The sequence below is a fragment of the Engystomops pustulosus genome, chromosome 6 (assembly GCF_040894005.1).
Source record: "Engystomops pustulosus chromosome 6, aEngPut4.maternal, whole genome shotgun sequence".
In the NCBI taxonomy this organism is placed as follows: domain Eukaryota; kingdom Metazoa; phylum Chordata; class Amphibia; order Anura; family Leptodactylidae; genus Engystomops; species Engystomops pustulosus.
Genome location: NC_092416.1, coordinates 135,246,467 through 135,269,698, shown reverse-complemented (window position 1 = coordinate 135,269,698; position 23,232 = coordinate 135,246,467). Strand labels below are relative to the sequence as shown.

The 23,232-nt window shown below is 40.8% G+C and overlaps 1 protein-coding gene across 5 annotated transcripts in view; it reads right to left on the bottom strand.

Moving 5' to 3' along the window:
* The window catches only part of TANC2 (tetratricopeptide repeat, ankyrin repeat and coiled-coil containing 2), a 269,159-nt gene that overhangs the window by 126,025 nt on the left and 119,902 nt on the right, over nt 1–23,232 (bottom strand). For all 5 annotated transcript variants that reach the window (XM_072111162.1, XM_072111165.1, XM_072111166.1 and 2 more), the window contains one exon: nt 20,496–20,594. In XM_072111162.1, coding sequence (XP_071967263.1) covers nt 20,496–20,562 — 67 coding nt within the window. In that variant the 5' untranslated portion in view covers nt 20,563–20,594. The remainder of the gene's footprint in view (nt 1–20,495; nt 20,595–23,232) is intronic.

Here is a 23,232-nt window from a genome sequence, read left to right as displayed (position 1 = left end):
GAACTTCTACCTCCCACTGTGAGCTGAAACTTCCTGTGCTGCAGTGAGAATACATCAGGCAGAGAGAGGAGGGGGGTGGAGTGCTGAGGGAACAGGGGATTCAGTGAATTTGCAGCACAGAGGGGCTCTGGTAACACCCCGAAGAGCCCTACAGGCTAATTAGCATAATATTGTGCCTGGTTCTATGATTACGTCTCTGATTTATCCATGATTGATTTTTATGTTAGATTTCCTTTAAATGCCATTTGGCGTCGATAGATACTTTTACAGGGTAACTTTTCCAAAATTTAGGGATCTCTGTCTTCCACAAAGCAGATTTATTTTAGTCCTTAATAGTAGATCTGGGAGCCTTAATATTAAAAGATTAGATCATTTCAGAAAATGCACACTTTTTCAAGAAAAACTGAAAAACTCATTTGCTGCCAGATTATTAATGCTAGGCATGAGTGCCAGATTGTGGTCTTCTAATCCGTTCCAATATCAGTGGAGAAGCAATACCTCCCCCAATTTTATAGGCCCCCATAGAGCACTTATAGAGAATACACAAGAAAGAAACTGCTGAGCATTCATAGTTTCAGAGGCTCTCAGTCCAAGCCACAGAACCTGGATTTTTTTCCAATCTCCTGATCTGCAGCTCATTTGGCCTTCAGCTTGATATGAAAACCAGAAGGTGTTGGGAGGAAATCCCATACAGCGGAGATGCAAGAAGCAGCTACTGTCAATACCAAGTGTTTTCCAAGTGGTCGTCTAGTCATTGCTTAATATTGTGAAACTTTTGTCTCTTTTAACATGTACACATAGGAAAAATGTTCTTGCATAATGGCTCAAACATAGGGGCAGATTTATAAAAAGTGTCCTAAGGTTAGAAAGTGCAGAGATTTATAAAAGTGTCTAATGCTGGATGATAAATCTGTCCTTGTATAAGACTGTCGAGTTGTACCCTGCACCTCCTATTAGTTGGCTTACTTTACGCCAGAAAGCTAGTACAAAATTCTGTGGGATCAGGAGTAATTTTGGTGCACAGACTGGGGATTTTTGGTGCGAGACCAAGCCCACTTTTCACAGACCACGCCCCTTTTGTCGAGCTAGACGTAAATGCCTTTAGAAATTTGGTGCAAACACTTTAGTGGAAACTACGAAAATTCTGTCTTAGATTAATAAATCTCCCCCATAGTATGAACTTACCCTACCCCACTAAAGAAGCACCACAAAGTGTCCGTCATGAGCCACAAGTAAACAACACTATTTGGAAGGAACCCCATCGCTCTCTAAACCTTCTATTTCAATATACATATTTTACCAAATTGTGATTTGTGTATCCCTCTTTAAAAACAAAGAGAACATTGCCAGAATTGTGTTGCTTGGCCTTTTCATTGCAGAGTTATGTTTTTTTTCTGTTCCGAGCTGCTTGTCAGAAATCTTTCTCAGCAGAAGTGAAGTGGGAGGAGTCTACCCTCTTCCTGTCTTTGCCTTTAAGGGGAGTCATGTATATTATACTATTATATGTCTTAATGTATGAAGTCATGTAGTAGCAAATAAAGTGAGATTTGTACAAGTAAAACCTACATGGAGATGAGTAAGCTAAGCACTGTGACTATTGTTTACTGAGGGCAGTCAAGGGACAGCAGTACTGGCTACTGGAAACAGCACAATGATTACTCCTACTAGCTAATAGGAGGAGGGACTGTGACTACTGGCAGCAGGCTACTGTGACTACTGGGGCAATGCAACTAATGACTATTGTGTTGGGGCAATGCAACTAATGACTCCTGTGTGGCAGCACTGTGATTATTGATTTCTTTGTTGACCAAACAGTGACTGGTAAAGCTCCTGTGTTGGGTATTTGTTACTATATTGGATAGTGTGGGTTATTGTTACTATATTGGCTACTGTGGTGACTGTTATAGTGGCTACAGTAGATAGTCACTGTTACTATACTGGTGCTGCATTTATAGTAAGAGCTTGGCTCCGATGCTGTATTTAACTTTCCTCTGAATAATTTTGCATTTACATTATCCAAATGTATATTTTAAAATGTAGGCGAGGACTATAAGGTTGTAAAACATGAATTAAATCACTATTAGATACAAAAAGGTTCATTTAAATATTATATTGATATAAAGTGTATTTTAAATGGTGTAATTGTTGAACAGAATAGGAACCCATTGCCCATTTTACATATAACCTTATTACTCATGGCCGGGCATCGGAATGAAGCAATATCTATGTCCTTGTGTGATCTGATTGCAATGTGAATTATTTAACATGTTCTTGCCTTATGACTTCTAGCGCTGCTCTGTTGCCAATATAAAGGTCTGGAACAGCCATCGGCGGCTCTCATCTCCAGACCAGAGAATGCTAAACACCCTATCTGCAGTTGTGCAAGAACTTCAAAAATATTTTGAAGCTGAAAACGCCAATGTGTTAAACGTACTGCAGTAAGAACATTGGCTACAAGATACCTTCAAGCATACTATGGTTTTCCCAGATAAATCTCCCTTAATGGTTGCTATAATTCCTCCTCATATCCAACCATCAATGATTTCATGGTTGGTGACCACATGGTATACGTAGTAGTCTAATAGCTGTGGTCATTGGTAGTTATATACAGACGACCACCCTGGGAAGTAGTATATGTCTTCAATGAGGAAGCCTGAAGGCCAACTGCTGAAAGTGAGAAGGGTCAAGTAAATAACTAAATTCTAGAATGAAAAATTATAATTCAGCTAAGTAAATGTATATAATGTGGGGTGGGAAGAAACCTACTCTGCACAGTCACTATATCCTTACTAGAGATTGAGGCTTCATTCACACGTGGCATTAATCCATGCATTTTCAACCACAATACAACAGCTGAAGAGAGGAGTTAACATCTGCGTTTACTCAAAACTAATGTGTGTTAACATTGTGTTTTGTAAACACAAATGTTAACAACAATGTAATTAGGAAAATCTCCACTCTCCAGCTGTTGTATTGTGTTTGAAAATGGATGTATTAAAGCCACGTGTGAATGCAACCTTAAGCCACTGGTAAAATCCTTTGTACAAATGAGTAAAATTCACTCAGTATCCTCATACAGCCCATTCTGCACCAATGTGCAAACAGCATTTCCCCCCTCCCACTGTGTGCTTAAACCTCCACTGCGGATATGTGATTACATCCGGTAGAGGGGAGGGGATGTGCGGGAGGATGAGAGACAGTGTAACAGCCTGTGATGCTGCAGTGTGGAGGGATTCTGGAAACAACCTCCTTTATCAACATAATTTTTAAATAAGATTACCACAGTCACAGTTCCTGTATCTACTGTATAAGTAAGTGCCCCTGGTTTAACATGCTCTATTTTGATGGTAGATTTCCTTTAAGCTCTGCATTATAAGATGTATATGCCTCTATTATTTTTTACTGCATTGAAAAAGGATTGAAATGCTTTCCTGAAATTAGCAATAGCTGTAATTGTAAGATAGTAATAACATATAAACACAGTCCTATTCTCCTTCTCACTGGTTGTAGAATGAGCCCAGGTAGAAAAAAAAAAAATGACAACCTCCGCTCCTCATGTAAATGGTACACCTCACTTCTCAAAATTCAAGATATCCCGGGGACATTAGCACCTGTATCCCATGTGAGATTCCTAAACCCCGCTTGTTCCATCACTGCCTGCAGAGTAGTCATCTCATGTTTGCTAACACTTTTATTCCTTTTCATTACTATGTAATATTGAGAAGACTGATTTTACCGACTTATTTCAGATTTCCAAAGCTTTGCTGATTCAATACAAAACCTGAAGGGACATGGTGGTTAAACATATCATCAGATATCCCCTGCATACTCCTGCCAGCCATCCTACTGGTGAAGCTATTGTGTGCATTAACGCATTAGCCTAGTATCTTTCAGAAATGCTTGTACAGGGAAAACGGCCACTGACTGTAGGAAGACGCTTGAGAGTGCAGATAAGCAAGAGGTTTTCTAGACAGGCAGCAGTGGTACAATGCTGGAATACTAATGTCGGCTCCACAAAACCTTGCGTTTTCCGCCTCTAGTAAATATTTTTGTATGAGCAATTAATGGCGCACTAAGCAGTCTTATTCCCACAAGGGAGACAGCCAATTAATCAAAGCAAAACAGATACAATATTATAATAACCCTGAGACATGAAGAGCAATTACAACTCGTCTCCCCATCTCAGCATTTATAAATAGGAGAAAAGAGCTGAATCCTGATGTGTATGGCGTCATAAATAATACCCACAGCTACCCATGATAAGGCATTTCATTGGAAGGGAGTCTACCACCTCCCCAAGCCATATAATCCACTGGCAGTAGCTTGGAAAGAAATGAATTGTGATTCCAAAAATACCCATATTGTTTCTGTCCATTATGGATTTCCTAAGAAATATTAATCTATATGCTAATGAGGAAGTTGGTGCACCACCTTCCTGTTCTTAGCACCCATATAGTTGCATATACATACAGAATTATGACTAAACAGATTACAAAAATTGACAGAAAACAGAGTAGAATTTGCTCAGCACAAGCTATAAAGGACAAGAGATATATGACTGCAGTCCACTTTTCATCCCTACAAGGAGCAACAGCAGGGACACACAAGGTTAATATGCTTGTATTGCAATTGGAGGGATCACTTCTTTATACAAGCTCCCAACAATGTTCTAATGACAGTGACATGTTCCATGAGTCAGAGATTCATAAGAACACAGCGTACTAATTGTCATTGGAAAAGGAAAACTTTTCATGAAATTTCCAAGCACGACAGATAAAACAAACCCGGGAACACTGGGTCAGATTTACTAAAGCAGTAAGGCCAGTTGTCTAGCGTCCTTGCTTTACAAACATTTATAATCCCGAAAAACATGATAGGCAATTATCCCAAGCCCCTACGTCACACAAATATCACAACCGCTTTATAGAGAACTGGTCAGCAGTTTTGGACATATAAAGCTACATATAATGTAAGGTATCAGCCCTGGAGAGCGGTGTAACCAAATCTTTGTGTAAAACAAAAGTCTAGTTAGCTTACCTTTGTGTATGTTGTTAGGACTGACAAGACTTTGGAAAGTAAAGTTCTAATCCAGTTATATAGCTCTTTTGGCCTGAAGAACTTTCTGCTCTCTACACTGTCCTCCTCTACTATAAGTAAGAACTGTATAAGGATTTTGGGTGGATACTTACAGTTCACTTAGAGCACAGAGGAGGGGCTGTGGAACAATTCACTGCAAAGAGAAAGCTCTTCAGGCTGAAAGACACACCCAAAGCAATTGCAGGAGCTGCAAATCTGGATTAAAAATTCTCTTTTCACAGTTCTGTGCTACTTATTACACACAAAGGTTTGACTACACATATCTCCAAGTCCTATACCTAGCATTGTCTGCGGTTTATTATGGTCAATACTGATTTCCTTTAAAGTTAACTTAAACTCTCAAGCCTCCAATCTGTAGAGCCAAATCCTAATTAACTGTGCCCCATGCAGCCAGAGCGCACATTTATAGTCTTCATTTAACTAGCAGATTGTACTGCAGAGATGTGGCATCCAAAGGTTATGGTGCCAAATTATTGACTAAAGACTCCTCATGTGCCAGTGGCACAGTGTAATAGTGTAACAGGCGGTCCCTACTTAAGAACACCTGACTTACATACGACCCCTAGTTACAAACGGACCTGGATGTTGGTAATTTACTGTACTTTAGTCCTAGACTACAATAAACAGCTTTAACAGTTATCACAGGTGCCTGTAATTAAGATTTGTTTATCCTGGTTCCTATGACAACCCAACATTTTTAAAATCCAATTGTCACAGAGAACAAAAAATTTTGACTGGGGTTACATTAATAAAGTATACGGTTCCGACTTACATACAAACTCAACTTAAGAACAAACCTACAGAACCTATCTTGTATGTAACCCGGGGACTGCCTGTACTGTAGTATGGCAGTATATGGTTGTAGGATTAGACAACCAAAGAATTTAAGTACCCTATGGGGGCATGATAAATAGTAAAAAAATAAATAAATGCTAAAAATAAAAATTCAAATCCCCCTTTTCCAAGAATGGATATAAAAATACACAGTGAAAATCATAATATATTAGGTTTTGCCGCATAGCAAAATGTCTAATCTATCAATATATAATAACAGTTACTCTGTGCCGGAAAATAGAGCCATTTTGCAACATAAAAAATGTAAAAAAAGAGATCAAAAGGTCATACAACCCCCAAAATAGTTGCAAAGAAAACGTCAGCTTATCCTGCAAAAAATGACACCTTACACATCTCTTTACATCGAAGTATGAAAAAGGCCCAAACTGTAGAATAGTTTTTTTGTACAGAAGGTTTTTTAAAGAAGACATATCATTTGGGGCGCACACTGAAAGCTGTAAAAACCAAGCCCACGAGAAAATGGTGAAAATGTGGTTCTTCACCAATTTCAATGAATTTGAACATCTTTGAACAATCAAAAAGTAGCAAGACTACCTCCCACATATGACTTCCCTAATTTTTTGTCCCTTAGGCTTCATTCACACGACATATGGGGGACATATATACCGCCCACGTATATATGATGTATATACGTCCCCCATGCAACGCACCCTACGGGAGCAGTACGGTGCAGCACACGTGTGGCACCATACCGTTCCGTAGCCGGAAGAAAGATAGGACATGTCCCATCTTTTGCTGGAATACGGCGCCGAACGCCATATATTACTATAGAGAGGGGCGGGGGAGAGTGGCACTCATCCCCTCCTGCTCTCACTGGCGCCTGCCCGCCGTAATACGGTATGGCAAGCACACATTAGTGTGAATATAGTGTGAAGATACAACTCTTGTTCCACAATAACCTGTATATTATATTTTATACTATGGTTGTCCTATACACATGGTACAATAAAAAAAGTTCATCATGCTTTGTTTTTGTAGTTTATGTTTTGTCAGACAAAATGTATAAAAAGGAACTTTTATCAACCTTATCATCTGATAAATAATAATCTCACAGATCCGACCAATCCTATGCAGTAAAATGAGATATAGACTTCTTATATGAATAAATGGCATACTAGGGATGGGATACAATGATGAAGATCAACATCCAGAATCTGTTCAGTCATTGCAGACAGAGAAAATCAGAAGGCCTAATACCTGGAGGTCTGTATAACAGGACATCAATTATTAACAATGTCTCACATAGAAATGCACATGTAAGCACTATTATTTTTCTCATGAAATAAACAAAAGGGAAGTGTTTGGTTCGTCTGAATAATTCTTGAGCCGTCTTGCTGTATAGAAGGTACCCAAACATCTATTCCACTGCCAATGCAAACGATGTGTTACAGACAAACAGGAGACACACTTATTTGTTCTGCACAATCATTTTATTATAAAATGGCTGTAAAACCATCATTTCACTGTGATTTTGTTATAAAACCGTGGCAAAGCACAGTGTGAAAACCTATTCTATAAAAGGACATTTATCAGGGCTTGTATGCCCTGAAATAATCTCAACTTCTGGCAGTTTCCCCCATTACGCCACCTCCACACCACATGGGCACGGAGGAGCATGAAGCCGGTGGCAGAATAGGACAGTGCAGGGCATTACTGCCCCAGGCGTGCACACTATATTCTGCCCTGAGTGGTCACCAGTAATAGCACAATTCTATACATGAGGAGGATCCGGCGCAGTGAAGGGGCAAGGTTTATGAACCATGTCTGGTTCTGGCTTCAAAGGATTAGTTTGTTCTTAGTTTATGCCTCATAATTTTGGGGGGTTTATTTTTGCTTCAGAAAAGAAGATCAGGGGCGATTTATCAAGACTGTCGTTTAAAGGGGTCATCCGGGTGTTAAAAATGACTTATGGCCGGGCTGGGGTGGGCTATTTGAAAATAACAAACGTGTACTTAGCTCCTCTGGCGCCGCCGATGTTCCGCGCTGCGGGACGTTTCATCCGTGCCCCTGTTTGTTTACAGGGGCACAGAAGCCGCGCTCAGGGAGCTTCCGGTCCGCGATGTGGCCGGCTCCTCCCATCCGTCCCTATCTCCCAGCCTTGTAAGCGCTGGGAGATGGTGTCAGATGGGAGCTTCCGGCCAGATGGAAGCTCCCTGTGCGCCCTTCTAATCAAACCTGCGCGCAGATGAGACGGACCACAGTGCAGGACATTGGCAGTGCCGGACGAGGTAAGTACACGTTTATTATTTCTAAATAGCCCACCCCAGAATGGCCCCAAGTAATTTTTAACACCCGGATAACCCCTTTAAGCAGATCAGAAAGGGTAGTGCACCACTCTCCCCTACTTTCCGCCAGTTTTGCCTGGTGTAGAACAAGTCAAATCTGATCTAAATGTTTAGAAGAAGTCTCTGCCGTTTCTTGGTGGAAACTTTAGTAATTTCGACTGCCCCATGTTCCTGCCCAAACTGCGTTGTTCTGTGGAGTGCAGGGCACAGACACAATTCTCCTATGTGAAAAATGGACTGCTCATAGACAACAGACAGATGACATCTGTGAGGACACCATTTTCTTTTAGTTCCATAAACTTGAATAGGAGTGACTGGGATATGATTTTTTTTTGTACCATGTTCAGGATCTTATATTTTGTAGGACTGGAATACACAAGAATAGCTCATCCCTGTACCCTTGGATGGCAGGCAGGAGCAGGGCCCTCATCTCTATTGTTTCATAAAGCACCGGAGAGTCATCTGCCAAGCAAAGCCTCAGGTTTTTAATAAGGGTCAAGCCGAGCTGCTCCGCTGGTGAGTCAGCAGTGCTAGGAATTTACTTTGTGGGGGCTCAGCACTCATCAATAAAAAGTAACAACTGTCTTCCAGAAACAGAGAAAAAAACAGTCTTAACCCTTACCAGCCCTTTTTCGTTTTTCCGTTAACAGAGATTTATATGGGTTTTTTATCTGCAGGACAAATTGCACTTTTCAGTGGCGCCATTTAATATTCCATGCAATATACTGGAAAGCGGAAAAAAAAAAAAGTCCAAGTTGGGTCAAACTGACAAAAAAAAACCTGCACATTTACAGCGTTTTCTTGTGGGCTCTGTTTTTACAGCTTTCATTCAGTCCTTCAAATAACACTTTCCCTTTATACCTTGGGTCGGTACAATCACGGGGATACCAAAATTATATCGGTTTTACTTATGCCAAATTCTGTGGCCAATAACTTTTTCACACTTTGGTATATGGACCTAATGTAAATTTGGGACCAATTGTCAGTACCTGTCCAGCGACCGTGCAACCACAACCAGGCTTGGCGCTAGCTGTCATACTAGGTAGATGGTGGCGAACTCGCCATTCGATGTCCCTGTGGGCTAAGGCCCTGCCTAAAGCAGATAAACCGCCCTAACAAGGGCGAACCCACTAGCAGGAACCTAACTGACGGTCCCTATAAGATGGCAGGAAAATCTACTTCGTCTGGAAGCTGCTGGATGGTGGAGCATAAGGGTCAAGCCGAGCTGCTCCGCTGGTGAGTCAGCAGTGCTAGGAATTTACTTTGTGGGGGCTCAGCACTCATCAATAAAAAGTAACAACTGTCTTCCAGAAACAGAGAAAAAAACAGTCTTAACCCTTACCAGCCCTTTTTCGTTTTTCCGTTAACAGAGATTTATATGGGTTTTTTATCTGCAGGACAAATTGCACTTTTCAGTGGCGCCATTTAATATTCCATGCAATATACTGGAAAGCGGAAAAAAAAAAAAGTCCAAGTTGGGTCAAACTGACAAAAAAAAACCTGCACATTTACAGCGTTTTCTTGTGGGCTCTGTTTTTACAGCTTTCATTCAGTCCTTCAAATAACACTTTCCCTTTATACCTTGGGTCGGTACAATCACGGGGATACCAAAATTATATCGGTTTTACTTATGCCAAATTCTGTGGCCAATAACTTTTTCACACTTTGGTATATGGACCTAATGTAAATTTGGGACCAATTGTCAGTACCTGTCCAGCGACCGTGCAACCACAACCAGGCTTGGCGCTAGCTGTCATACTAGGTAGATGGTGGCGAACTCGCCATTCGATGTCCCTGTGGGCTAAGGCCCTGCCTAAAGCAGATAAACCGCCCTAACAAGGGCGAACCCACTAGCAGGAACCTAACTGACGGTCCCTATAAGATGGCAGGAAAATCTACTTCGTCTGGAAGCTGCTGGATGGTGGAGCGGACAGGTAACCGGAATACAGATATAGGTCTGTGTTCACACTGGTAACTGAAACCAACACAAGACAGACAGGAAGGTGGGGTCACACTAGGAGATATACTGAGGGACAAACAACAGATAAAGACAGACAAGCGGAGTCAAACAAACCGGGTCAAAACCAAGATACACAGATAGACTGCAATAACCAGCACCATATGAAGGGCTGGGCAGAATTTAAGGCAGAAATGGACACTACCTCCAGCACCGACTGGCTCAGCCGTCCATCACTCAAACCGCAGCTGCAGAAAAAACAATTACAGAGACACACCCTGCTTTCCAGGATCAGAAATGGAGCTTGATCAGAAATTAGGCTCGATCCCATCAGAACAATTTGCGAGTTCTGACACCTATATGACAGTTTGATAATAATTAAATCATTTATTTAAATATTCCTGGATGGAAAAATGGCAAAAAAGTGGTGATGAGGACATTTAGGCGCCATTTTCCATTAAAGGAAACCTACCACTTGTAGTGGCAGGTTTCTGATGGAAATACCAGGCACCAGCTCAGGGTGAGCTGGTGCCGGAGCTTATTTTCGTTAGTGTTTTAAACCGCGGTATCGCGGTTTAAAACACTTTTTAAACTTTATAGCCGGTGCAGGCAGGTACGCGCTCGGCGCTGCGCCGGCTATAAAGTTTAAAAAGTGTTTTAAACCACGATACCGCGGTTTAAAACACTAACGAAAATAAGCTCCGGCACCAGCTCACCCTGAGCTGGTGCCCGGTATTTCCATCAGAAACCTGCCACTACAAGTGGTAGGTTTCCTTTAAAGTGTTCATGGACAGGAATAATAATCTTTTTTATATTTTGATACAACGGGCATTTTGGTATGTGGCGATACCTAACATGTAACAAGGGGAGTGATTGAAACTTTTTAACTTTTTTTTTTACTATTAATTCAGACCCTCTAGGGTACTTTAACCCTGCAGGATCTGATTGCTTACACTATATACTACAATACTACTGAAGAGTGCCATCTGTTACTACAGAGAGAGGGCCCTGTCACAAATGAATGAGGCCCAAGTAGGATTCTTACATTTGCGTCTTGACCCGTATCTAGGAACAAATGGACCTCTTAAAATTCCCCCCAATGTTCGTGTGAATAAGGCCCAAGTAGGATTCTTACATTTGCACCCTTCACTCATAACTAATAATCAGTGGACCAGTTAAAATCAAAATTTTTAAATCCAGTAAGAGTTTCGGGCACTTAACCTGGACCCCAACCAGTAACGGGAGTTAACTGTTTAAATGACGGTGGAAGAGTCGTCAGTGACATTTTTAACTACTCTGGCAATGTTGCGTGCCACCATTTTGGGTAGCCAACAATGATTGCAGGCCTTACCTGTGGGTGGAAGTTCAAGGTTGGGTTCAGACCACAAGAATTGGCATAGGTCGTTATGAAACCAAACTTTGCAGTTCGAGTCCGCTCAACACTACTCAGAACTTTCTTGAAAAGAAATGAAAAAAGAAATTTCAGCACCCTTATCTAGCTATGTCCAAATTTTATTCATCAATGTCCTGCAGTGGGCATAGAAGGGCTCACTCGAACCCCACAAGGGGTGTCAGGAATAAACGTTCATAGATTATTTATATATGTGGATAGATTCCATACGTGGGGTAGCTGATCCAGGGATCGGTTTCTAATTGCTGTACATGGAGTTGGGAACTTTTTTCCGTGTAGGCGATCGCCTTTTACCTCACATAGTTTTCTTTGTTCTTGTATTGCTCTGGATCAATGTTGTATAATACTAAAACAAACTTTTTAAATGTATTATAAAACTTTATATTTTATGTCACATCTCATTTATGTAACCTTGTTCACAGATATAATAAACATAAAAGGCCTTTGAGGGGCTGTAGGACCCAGAAAACAAATTTACACAAGTGTTTAGTGGCATCACGTCATTAGAATGAGGGAAGGCCAGGCGTGAAATGTAGACTTACATGGAAAATGAATCCAAAGCGTAAAGCAATCTTCTTAGCTAATTACTCCGGGGAAGAGACAATTAGTGCTGCAGAGGGTCAGATCTGACGACAGGACAAAACGTGAGCACGGAAATCGCGTCTGCAGCTACTTATTAGAGATGTCCTTTATATTACATCTAATAGACTAGTATTATGGAAAAACAAAGTAGAAGAGCAGGAGCCATTTATGTAATGCTCTGAATTATACAATACGGATCACTGAGACATTCATTGGTCTTTAAACTGTAAATCCATTGAATTATCTGACTACATAGTTACATAGTTAGTGGATTTCAGGGTACAGAGAAAAAAAGGAAATGGACAAAGAGAAGGAATGGAAAAATGAAATATGCAAATATGTTTTCCGAGGTGGGAAATGGAAAACAATGCCTCCTTTTGCTACCCTGAAAGGCAGCCCCCTCAACATGTGGGATTAATTAGTATATCTATTCCTGAAGGAACAGATTCCTAACTGTAGACAACACTGATTCAACCTGGTTGGGTCTCCTCAGTACAGTGTAGGAACTGGTTTAGCTGAGCGACGGCTATACAAGTCTATCAAGGCAGCCTTAATTGGCAAACCTGGTTTTACTTCCTGACCCTAGTCATCCAGTTCCCTACACTGTACTGAAGAGACCCAACCAGGTCGGAACAGTGGTGTCTACAGTTGGGAATCTGTTCCTTCTGGAACAGATATCCTGGTTTGGTTTAATCCCACATGTCTTCCAGCATTGTTACACTGCTACACTCTATACCACCGATTTGTTGGCTTGGCTACTGACGAGCTAATTTCCCATGAGGCCTAACAGCACCAAACTAGTCGGTCAATGACAAAGGGTAGGGACTGCCCAAACACATTTATCAAAAGTGTCTCAAAGTAAGGCCCTCTATACATGAGTGTGAAAATGGGACATGCACCAGCAGTTTTCACAGTGGCTAGTGAACGTTCCAATTTACTTCTATGGGTACATGCCCAGTCCCATGCATGAGCCGATTTCCTAAGCCACAAAAGATAGAGCAAATTCCCAAATTTGAAGCCCAGACAGTCTTTTTCTATTGTCATTGTCACGTGAGCAGCACTCATCACCAATGACAGTTGGCCCCATGAACTGCACATTTTGTTTTTAGGATGCCTAAGGCTTAAAGGAGTTTTCTCACGAATACAAGTTAGGCCCTCTCCACAGATCACAAAAACGAGGGGTCCGATGTGGTCCCACGTACCTCCATCGGACCCTAGTCACTCCATGAGAGTAATGGAGCAGACAGCAGCACATGACCGTTCTGCTCCATTCATCTCTATGGAGCTGACTCCGAGGCTAAAAAATTGTTACGGATTCCAGCTTTACAGCCCAGGATAAACGCAGTGCGAGGTGTTCTTGACAGCACAATTTACAACAGAATATTGCCCCAAACTCTGACAGTTGTAATAAAACAAACAGTTTTACATACCGTGACATGAAGTGACCAAACTGGACAGCACACTGGTCAAACCAGATTTTTCAGCAGTGAAAGGAATTTTAAGAGTCACACAAAAGTTGACATTTCCAGAGAAAAGAAATGAATCAGAACAAGAGTCCAGACACCACTGCTCAGATAGCCAAGCCCACAGCGCTGATGGGTGGCTATTTTAGCTTATAGCACCCCGGCTTGTCGTCTTGAGCTTTTTTTTTTTTTTTTTTTTTAGGCCAGCTATAAAAATCAGTGTTAACCTTTTTAGACAATCGGGATCACTCAAACAGAAAGTGATATTTTTATTTTTTTCCTTTTGCTGCGTTTCACTATGAGGACAGTGAAGACAGGATGTTCAGGATACAGCACTTGGCCTCTATTAGAAAATTCACCATTCATGACTACAATAGGTAGAACGTCTGACCAAGGTCTAACAAAGGAGCCATTTTCCTCAGTGAATTGTTGACAATTATAGTTGTGCTGGTCCTGGCTTCTAGCGGAAGATGCGATTTCTGTGTATTACTTCTTCTGTTCTATAAACAAGTGTCTGCTATGAAACACTGATGCTTATTATCAAAATTGATCTAGAAAGGCTCAAACTAACGAAATAAAACACTGGGAGAACAGGTGAAGTACAGGCCATACCGGCAGAATACAAGCTTATTTATAGGAACATGCCAGTACTATCAAAATCCACATCTTGAGGAAATTAGCCATCAAAATCCAACATGATAAACCATGCGCTCTTACTCATAGATCCAGGTGCTATGTGACCGTGGTAATCTTATATGTGCTATCTATGGCCTCCTTCCTTCTGCAATCACCATTTTAAATTATGCTAATGAGCACAAAAGGCTCTTGGGGTGTTATCAGAGCCCCTACTTGCTGTAACCGTTACATTCTGAGGAGCACTTCCCCCCTCCCGCTGTGTACTCACTGCTGCTGAGATTACAGGAAGTGCAAGGGGGAGTATGAGACTGATACACACTGCTGCAGTGTAACAACCTTTGAAGCCAGAGCACAGAGCACTTCTGTAACATGCCCATAGCCCTACAGGCTCATTTGCATAATTTAAAAAGTTGTTTTTAAAAGGAAGAAGGCCATGGATAACAACTAAACTACCACAGTCACAGTGCTTGGATCCCTACTTAAAGGGGTATTCCCATTTCAGGAAATTAATGTTAGTGTTGTTAAGATAAAAAGTTTTATTTTCCAATATAGTTTCTGTATCAATTCCTTATGGTTTCAGATCTCTGCTTGTTGTCCTTCTATAGAAAGCTTCTATGTTCCAGTATGTACTTCCAGTGGATAGAAATCTCTCCATGGTCACACAGGTGCACGGCTCGTTAGTATCACAGAGAGTAATCAGAGCTGTGTGATATAACGAGCTGTGCACCTGTGTGACCAGGAAGTCCACAGGAAGTAAACATAGAAGCTTCCTATTGAATGACAGCAAGCAGAGACAAAGAAAACCAGGCGGAATTGGCAAAGAAAGTATATTGGAAAACTGTATAACTTTTTATAACGTAAAAGTATTAATATTAATTTGCTGAAATGGGAATACCCCTTTGCATTTGATTTCCATTAATGGCTGAAACTTTAATGCACAAATGATATGTTCCAGTATTGTTTGTGACCTGCAACATATCGTTTGCGCACAGGTGGAGTGAGGATCCAGGTTCTCCCCCTCCAGGCGCGCTCAAGTGGTGGAAGCTGAAAATTACCTCGTAGTGCTTTTTACTGAAACTTTAATGCAAGACTAACGCAACATTCTCAATATGTTTTCTTCATACATTCAGTGTAAACCCCAGGAGAGCTCCAGTCATATATGCTGAATGTATCAATAGACATATACTGGAATCCTTTTTGCCGCCTGACCAGTACGCGCCATATACTATGGAAAACACAGGATGGAAAGATACAGTAAGCTACCATCCTGCTGAGTACCATATATGCTTAGCAGAAGTCATTGCAGCCTATAGAGGACAGATGGAGTATCGCATCCGTCTGAGGCCTACGCTGAACGTATGTTCACCAGCGGAAGCACACTGAACATCAACAGCAGCCAATCACGGGCTGTTCACTCCTCTTTCCACTTTCAGGTTCTGTCCACACATTCAGCTTTTCAGATAGTAGTGGGTAAGAGGTGGGGTATAAAGTATAATATAACTTCAGATTTTTTTTACAGCTTCAGATCTTTCGTTACAGTCATTGAAATAGAACCTTTACGGTTTTCTCCAGAGTCTAAAATGCTTGTCACGTGAAGAGCACTATACTTGCATAATGATCACATGATTAGGATGGATTATCCACAGAAAATAATCAAATTTCAATTCCAATTGTAGGATTATATTGGAAAAACTGTATAAAAAAAAAAGAAAAGGGAAACTTATTTAGCAATACATAATGGGGCTCATTTACTAAGGGTCTGAATCGGGCATTTTCGTCGGGTTTCCAGAATATTTCCGATTTGCGCCGAATTGCCCCGGGATTTTGGCGCACGCGATCGGATTGTGGAGCATCGGCGCCGGCTTAAACATCTGTGGTTGATCCAGCTCACAGAGGGTGGTGATTATCCTCACCTGGTGCACAGGAAAAGCCTGAGGCTACTACAGGCTGCTACAGCAACTTCAAATGGAAAGAGGATCGGCACACACAATTTAGGTGAAGAAATACTTTTCTTTATTGGTTAAAATCCGACATAGCGACTACAAATACAGGTACATCGTAATATTAGCGATCTACGTGTTTCGGCGTATTGCCTTAGCCATGATTTTAAATTGTGTGAACAAACATCGGCACCGGCTTTCACACGACAGAAATCGGGGGCGTGGCCGTCGGAAAACCCGACGGATTCGGAAAAACCATGGAATTTTTTTTTTAAAAATTGTGTCGCTAGAATAGCATTCACATGGATGGGGGTTGCAAAGTGAGTATCCTCTTGTTACCATAAGTATATAGTCAGGGGGGCTGACCTGTCAACTCCTAATCTATAACTATGGAGTCTCTCATCCATGAGAGAATGCATAGTAAAGTCTATTCACTTTTAACTCCTTAACGCCATAGCCCTTTTTCGTTTTTGCGTTTTCATTTTTCACTCCCCACCTTCAAAAATCTATAACTTTTTTTTTCCCATGTACATGGCTTATTTTCTGCGTAACAAATTACACTTCAAAATGGTGGTATGTAATATTCCATGCCGTGTACTGGGAAGCAGGAAAAAAATTCCAAATGCAGTGAAATTGGTAAAAACCCACATTTGCGACGTATTCTTGTGGGCTTGGATTTTACTGTATGCCCCAAATGCCATGTCTGCTTTATTCTTTGGGTCGGTACGATTATGGGGATACCAAATTTGTATAAGTTTTTTAACGATTTCATACATTTACGAAAATTAAAACCTCCTGTACAAATTTTTTGGGGGGGATTTTGACGTCTTTTTCATACTTTGGTCTACAAAGCTTTGGGAGGGGTCTTTTTTGAGGATTTTCAGTTTTTACGACTGTACGACCTTTTGAGCACTTTTTATAGAATTTTTAATTTTTTTTAAAAATGGCAAAAAATTGCCATTTTCGACATTGGGCGCGATTTTGTTTACGGGGTTAAACGCAGTGAAAAACGTTATTATATTTTGATAGATCGGGCATTTTTGGACTTGTTGATTTGAGTTTTTAGGGGTTTTTTATTATAATTTTTTTTTTTAGACTCCTTAGGGTACTTTAACCCTAGGTTGTCTGTACAATCCTATCATATACTGCCATACTACAGTATAGAAGTATATGGGGATTTTACTCCTCATTCATTACAATGTGCTGATAGCACATTGTAATGAATAGGTTAACCTGAAGCAGGCTGCCATGGCGACGGATCGCTGCTCCCCGATGACATCACAGGGAGTGACAATCCTCGGAAAGATGGCGGCGGCGCTCATGCGCCACCATCTTTTTGAAGCCACCGGCAGCGATCAGCGGGAAGACACCTGCGATCGGTGCTGGCACCGACCGCAGATGTTACCGATAAACCTTTGCTGCAATATGCAAAGACTTACTGGCTACGGAGAGGGTTCAGCCCGTGAGCCCTCTCCATGCACCCGCACCCAGCATGTGACGTACTATTGCGTCACATGTCGGTAAGGGTTTAAGGAGCATTTGATATGGCACCATAAATACTTGAGTCCATAAGGATCTACTGTAGAACTTTATAGAGTTAAGTTTAGATTATGTGACATTGAATGTAGATTCACACTGCTGCTGAGTAACCATTCCAAAGTCATACATAGAGATACAAACAGCAAGAGAGCTGAGAGAGTAAGGGTGAAGACACACATGGCGTTTTTGGGCCGTTTTTACTAAGTGCGTTTTCAGATCGTAAAAAACACATGCGTTAAAAAACGCACCCGTTTTTAAAAAAACGCATACGTTTTTAAAAACGCATGCGTTTTTGTCCGTTTTTCATTGCGCAAATTTCGGAAAAACGGACAAAAACGCATGCGTTTTTAACGATCTGAAAACGCACTTAGTAAAAACGGCCCAAAAACGCTATGTGTGTCTTCACCCTAAGGCTGCATTCACACGTTCCAGTTGATTAGAAACGCATATGTGATTGGGCCAAGCTCCTCCCCTTCCCCTTGACTTAGACATGAAATACCATAATGGAGCACACTTTTTTTTTTGGAGTGTCCCTTTAACAGGTAATAGAAACAGAAGTGATTATTCTCTATTTACATGATAGTTGGAAAGGGACTACCCCAATTATTTGTTGTACTAACTGATGACAAATCCACAAATCCCAGAAAAAAAAAACATATAAAGGGTTCACTGTTGACAATGCTGTAAAGGCAGATAAATCATTGTCAGGACGCAATAATGACAACAGTGACACCTGCAGAATGTATACGGAACTACACTTGCTGAAAATGATGCATAACAATGGGTGTTAAGGAACCCATATCTGGTGACCTCTCCCTTTGGGCAGAGAAACAGAGGAATACATGGGAAAGGATGAAAAGTGGCATTTCAGGATCTACCAATTCCATATTTCTGGACTTACAGAGACAAATCCAATAAAAATAAGGAAACACTCTCAACCTGTCAGTCACACATAAGCGATGTACATCTAGGTATTCGGATCTACATGTATGACATAACACACAATAAGAATCGTGCTCAAGAATTATCATCACTCCTCTTAATTAAATTTCCGTCTCGTCTCCCATTAACAATAATGTGTGAAGAGTCAGGACAGAAGCCGCTCCTATTAATCACCCGTCCTCATTAATACAGGACAGCTGTGCATTGGGAGAAGGAAAATACGTCAAGTCACAAAAAAGAGGGTTATTTGTTGTTCCCAATTAGATGCCAGAGACGGACAAGTTGTCTGGTTCATAGAACATGTGCAGAGTGACAAATCGAAGCGAGAATCCTTATAAAAATCATTCTCAGTAACAAGGTGATAAGAAATGGCAGTGTGCTGCCCCCCACTGGAGACTGGAGGGAGTATCAGGCGGAATAAAGAAACCCTCACTTACTACCTACTCTCATTTATGAGCAACAGATATAAAGGTTACCAAGTTATGTTTTACTCAATGCTTTATGGTCCAGGTTTAATTGCTTTTTGTATATAGTTTTATAGCCAAAGATAACAAAAATTTTCAAAATTTTAAGAAACAGAATATTTTGAATAACATGATGTTTGGCGATTTTAAAAGTCCCTTTAGGGTGCGGTAACACGTCGCGTTTAACGCATGCATATAAAATAGCTGAAGAGTGATTTGCCTAATTGAACATCTGTTAACACGTGTGTTTACAAAATGCAGTTGTTAACATTGCGGTTAACACATTCGTTTGTTTACACATGTGTTAGCGCAAGCGTTCACATTTGCGTTTTGTAAACGCAAGTGTTAAAAGCTGTTTAATTAGGCAAATCACTCTTCAGCTATTTCAATGCGTTTTTAAATGTATGCGTTAAAGCGACATGTGGGTGCAGTCACACGTTAAAGTTAAAACTGCATTGCAATCAGCTTTGAGGTGCAGTTTTGTCAATTTAACAGATGAAAGACATGAACTGAATGGATAAATGACTTTTTTGGAGCAGGTTTCCCCATCAATATCAAATTCAGTCATTCAGATAATGTCTTTCACTTGTTAAATTGATAAAACTGCACCTAAAACCACCTCAAAGCTGATTGGGATGCAGTTGTAACTGCAATGCCTGACCGCACCCTCAATGACTCCCTACTATTAGTCATAGCGCCACACACACAGACCCTCTCTGTGGTGGTCAGTATAAGGGTGAAGACACACGTGGCGTTTTAAGGCCGTTTTTAGTTAGTGCGTTTTCACATCGTTAAAAACGCATGCGTTTTTTGACAGGTTTGACCAATTATCTTAATTCAAACTGGTCAAAAACGCATGCGTTTTCAAAAAATGCGTTTTTTACTATCTGAAAACGCACTAACTAAAAACGCCCCAAAAACGGACTAAAAACGCCACGTGTGTCTTCACCCTTGGGCCCCCTGCACACAAACGTGTAACAGTGTTGGTGTTGTAGTTCGGCCTTCAATTAGGTAGCCCTTGCATCATATTTCAGTATGATGTAAGGACTCCTGTCCCACTGCACTGTACTCCGTCTGTGGGATCCCACCAGTATCTATGTCCAATTTCTCGGAGCAAACACATTTTTGTGCAGGAGGCCTAATGTGGTCACAATTTTATGACAACCTCCCTACCCTGACTGCCTCCTAAAAAAGCTCTTTGGTGTATGTCAAAACCTTTGGCAATAAGTCGATTGATGGGCCACAGTCTGTAGGGTGAAATACATGGTTTTCTGCCAAAAACAGTACCTGACCAGAGTACAAAAGAAACCTGTTAAGGACTTACCACTAGAACGATTTTTCCTGTTAGATTTTCCGCCACCAAGAAACATCTTCAAACTGTTACGGAACATGTCTGCGCTACAAGTCTATCCTAGACAGGAACCTAAAAAACAAGAGAGAAACCATGTCAATGGTAAAAGATAGCTACAGGACTAACCACAGCTTACAATGATTATAATAAAGGTGGTCTTCGGACCATGGATCCTTTAAGATGTGCTGATTTTAGGGGTTCTGCTGTTTGTGGCTCCCAGCGTATTAAAATGTGATGTAAGCGCTACATACATATTATTTTTATCTTAATAATATATAATAAATTTTTTTTAAAAACCGCAGAAACAAAAAGAAGCAAACATAAAAGCTGTTTCCTTGCCTTGTGGTGAGCCTGTAAGGGGTAGCTACAGCTATAACCTGAGCTAATAGAGGGATCAGTTACATAGACAAGTCACTCTTCCACTATGCTGTATAAGAGAGATTAAAGAAACACTGCAGAATTAGCTACTATGTTACTACTGTTTCCGCCTCCTTTGGACATAGTCTTCCAGGCTTAATGCCAGGACTTCAACTCAGCACACAGAACAGGCAACAGGATTATTGTTCAGACTAAAGTCCACAATTAACCCGTTTGACAGCAGAGGACAACACACACAAGCCAATAGCTAATGTTCTAACCAAATCTGCTACTTCAATAAATGTAATCCCAGAAAACTTCAGAGAACCACAGAATCAGAACCCACAAAAACTCAGCACCAAAAAGAATAGAAAGATTCCATGCTTCAAAGGGGCCTGTCCCTTCCCCCTGAGTCAGTCACTAGATTTTACCCCAATACAAACTACTAGCTTCTTCTCACAATTTTACCTATTAAAAGAGCAGAGAAAAGTCATATTTTGCCTGAGATGCATCAAGTTTAGAGGCTGCAGGGAGAGTGTAACTTAAGATGTCTATATCTTCAGCTATATAGAAGCATGGTGTCATATTAAAGGGAACATTTCAGTTAGCCTAATCCACACTAACTTAACAGATCTTTGAAAACTACTATTATACAGCAGTACAACTATCCCTAAATTGTTCCTCCCCATGCCTATGAAGTTTCACAGTCCATTTGTAAAGTTGACTCACTGACTATGCATATTCATGTTTTTCTAGCTCAGCCAAACCTCCAGCTTCCTCATCGACAAGGCACATGCTTTGACTTCAGCAGAGTATGACTCGGCTCCCTCATTCACCCCTCCTTCAGAAAATCTCTTTAGTGATTACTCTCTCAACCCCCTCAGAAATTCTCTTCAGCAAGTCACAGAGCCAGCATTTCGGAGAGAGGGGGAATGAGCTAGATGCGCAGCTGAGCAATATGTCAGATTATTTTGTGAGTTTTTAGTTACAATTTTTGCACAACCCATAGGAATCTGTTATCTATGCCTAGAGGGGACTTGAGTTTAGTTGAATATTTTTTGCAACTTTTATGGATTGATTAGTAAATTAAGAGACAACACCTGGAAGGGGAAAACCAGGATAATCCATAAGCAGAAAACTCCTGAGTGCACATGAGAAAGTTCTAAAAAGATCACATCCAACTATTATAAATCCCCCTTTAACTACCTGTCAGAAAGATTTAACATGACAATATGTTTCTAGGTACTAAATAACCAAGGGTAGGGGCTTTTGAAGTGACCCCCCTTCCCCTGAAGGCTCTTAAAGTCACTTGTTTCTGCTCATTTTCACATTAAATTTGTGAAAAGTGATGTTTTCAATTAAAGAGGGAATTCTAGAAAGGATATTTCATACCCTACCCGAGGGGGGTGGTACTTTAATGGAATAAAATTAGGTGACAAAGTCCCTTTAATTGGAAAACTAGGTAAACAACATACATATAACCCTGGGAGAAATACTTTCCTATATCGAAGGTAATATTGCATTTTGCATTCTAATATCACATCCAAATATTAATTTAATTTTTTTTTTTTTTTTTTTTACAAAGGAACACGTCCCACTAGAAATACCAGAGTGAAAGTGTCAACTGTTGATTTGCTAAGCACTTGAGTAATCAGGAGACATTTGTATATCCTAAACTATAATGCAACAGATGCTGCGGCACAATGACTCCCATTTGCCTACACAGCGGGCGGCAACACAATTTGTTTTTACTAAGAAGAAGAACCCAGGACACTGCAGCTAATTGTGCAGCTTGTGGGCCATGGAAGAACATCCTGTCAAGAACAAATCAGGAAAATGATCATTTGTAGAAAAACACTGCAGAGAGCCATCTGAAGCCGAGGCCCAGTTATTTACATGCAGAATTCAACAACATCATCATAGCCCATTTTCCCATCATATTACATTAGCCAGCCTGTGGCTCCCCAAACATTAGGAACTACACAGCACATACAGCCACACAACAGATGTCGAAAATCAGTCACAGTATTATGAAGCAGGAAAAGAAGGAAAAAAATGCAGAAAGATTTGTACTTGTGGTTCTACAGGGTCAACATAGTCCCTTGGCCCTAAAAATCATCATATTCTTTGGAAATATAGCAGCACCTGGATTCTTCCACAGCAGTTCCACTGGTTTTAACATGGAATCACACAGTCCAGTTTGGTCCAGGACACACACACCAAATGATGAGTTTATTTACCAGTCCAACTGTAGTTTGGCTTAACCTAAATTGGTGTCACCTTAGGTGAGCCAGTAACACCGGCCCAAAACATGGGCTGTGCTTCCTTACCTGAACTCTGGCAGACGATTGTT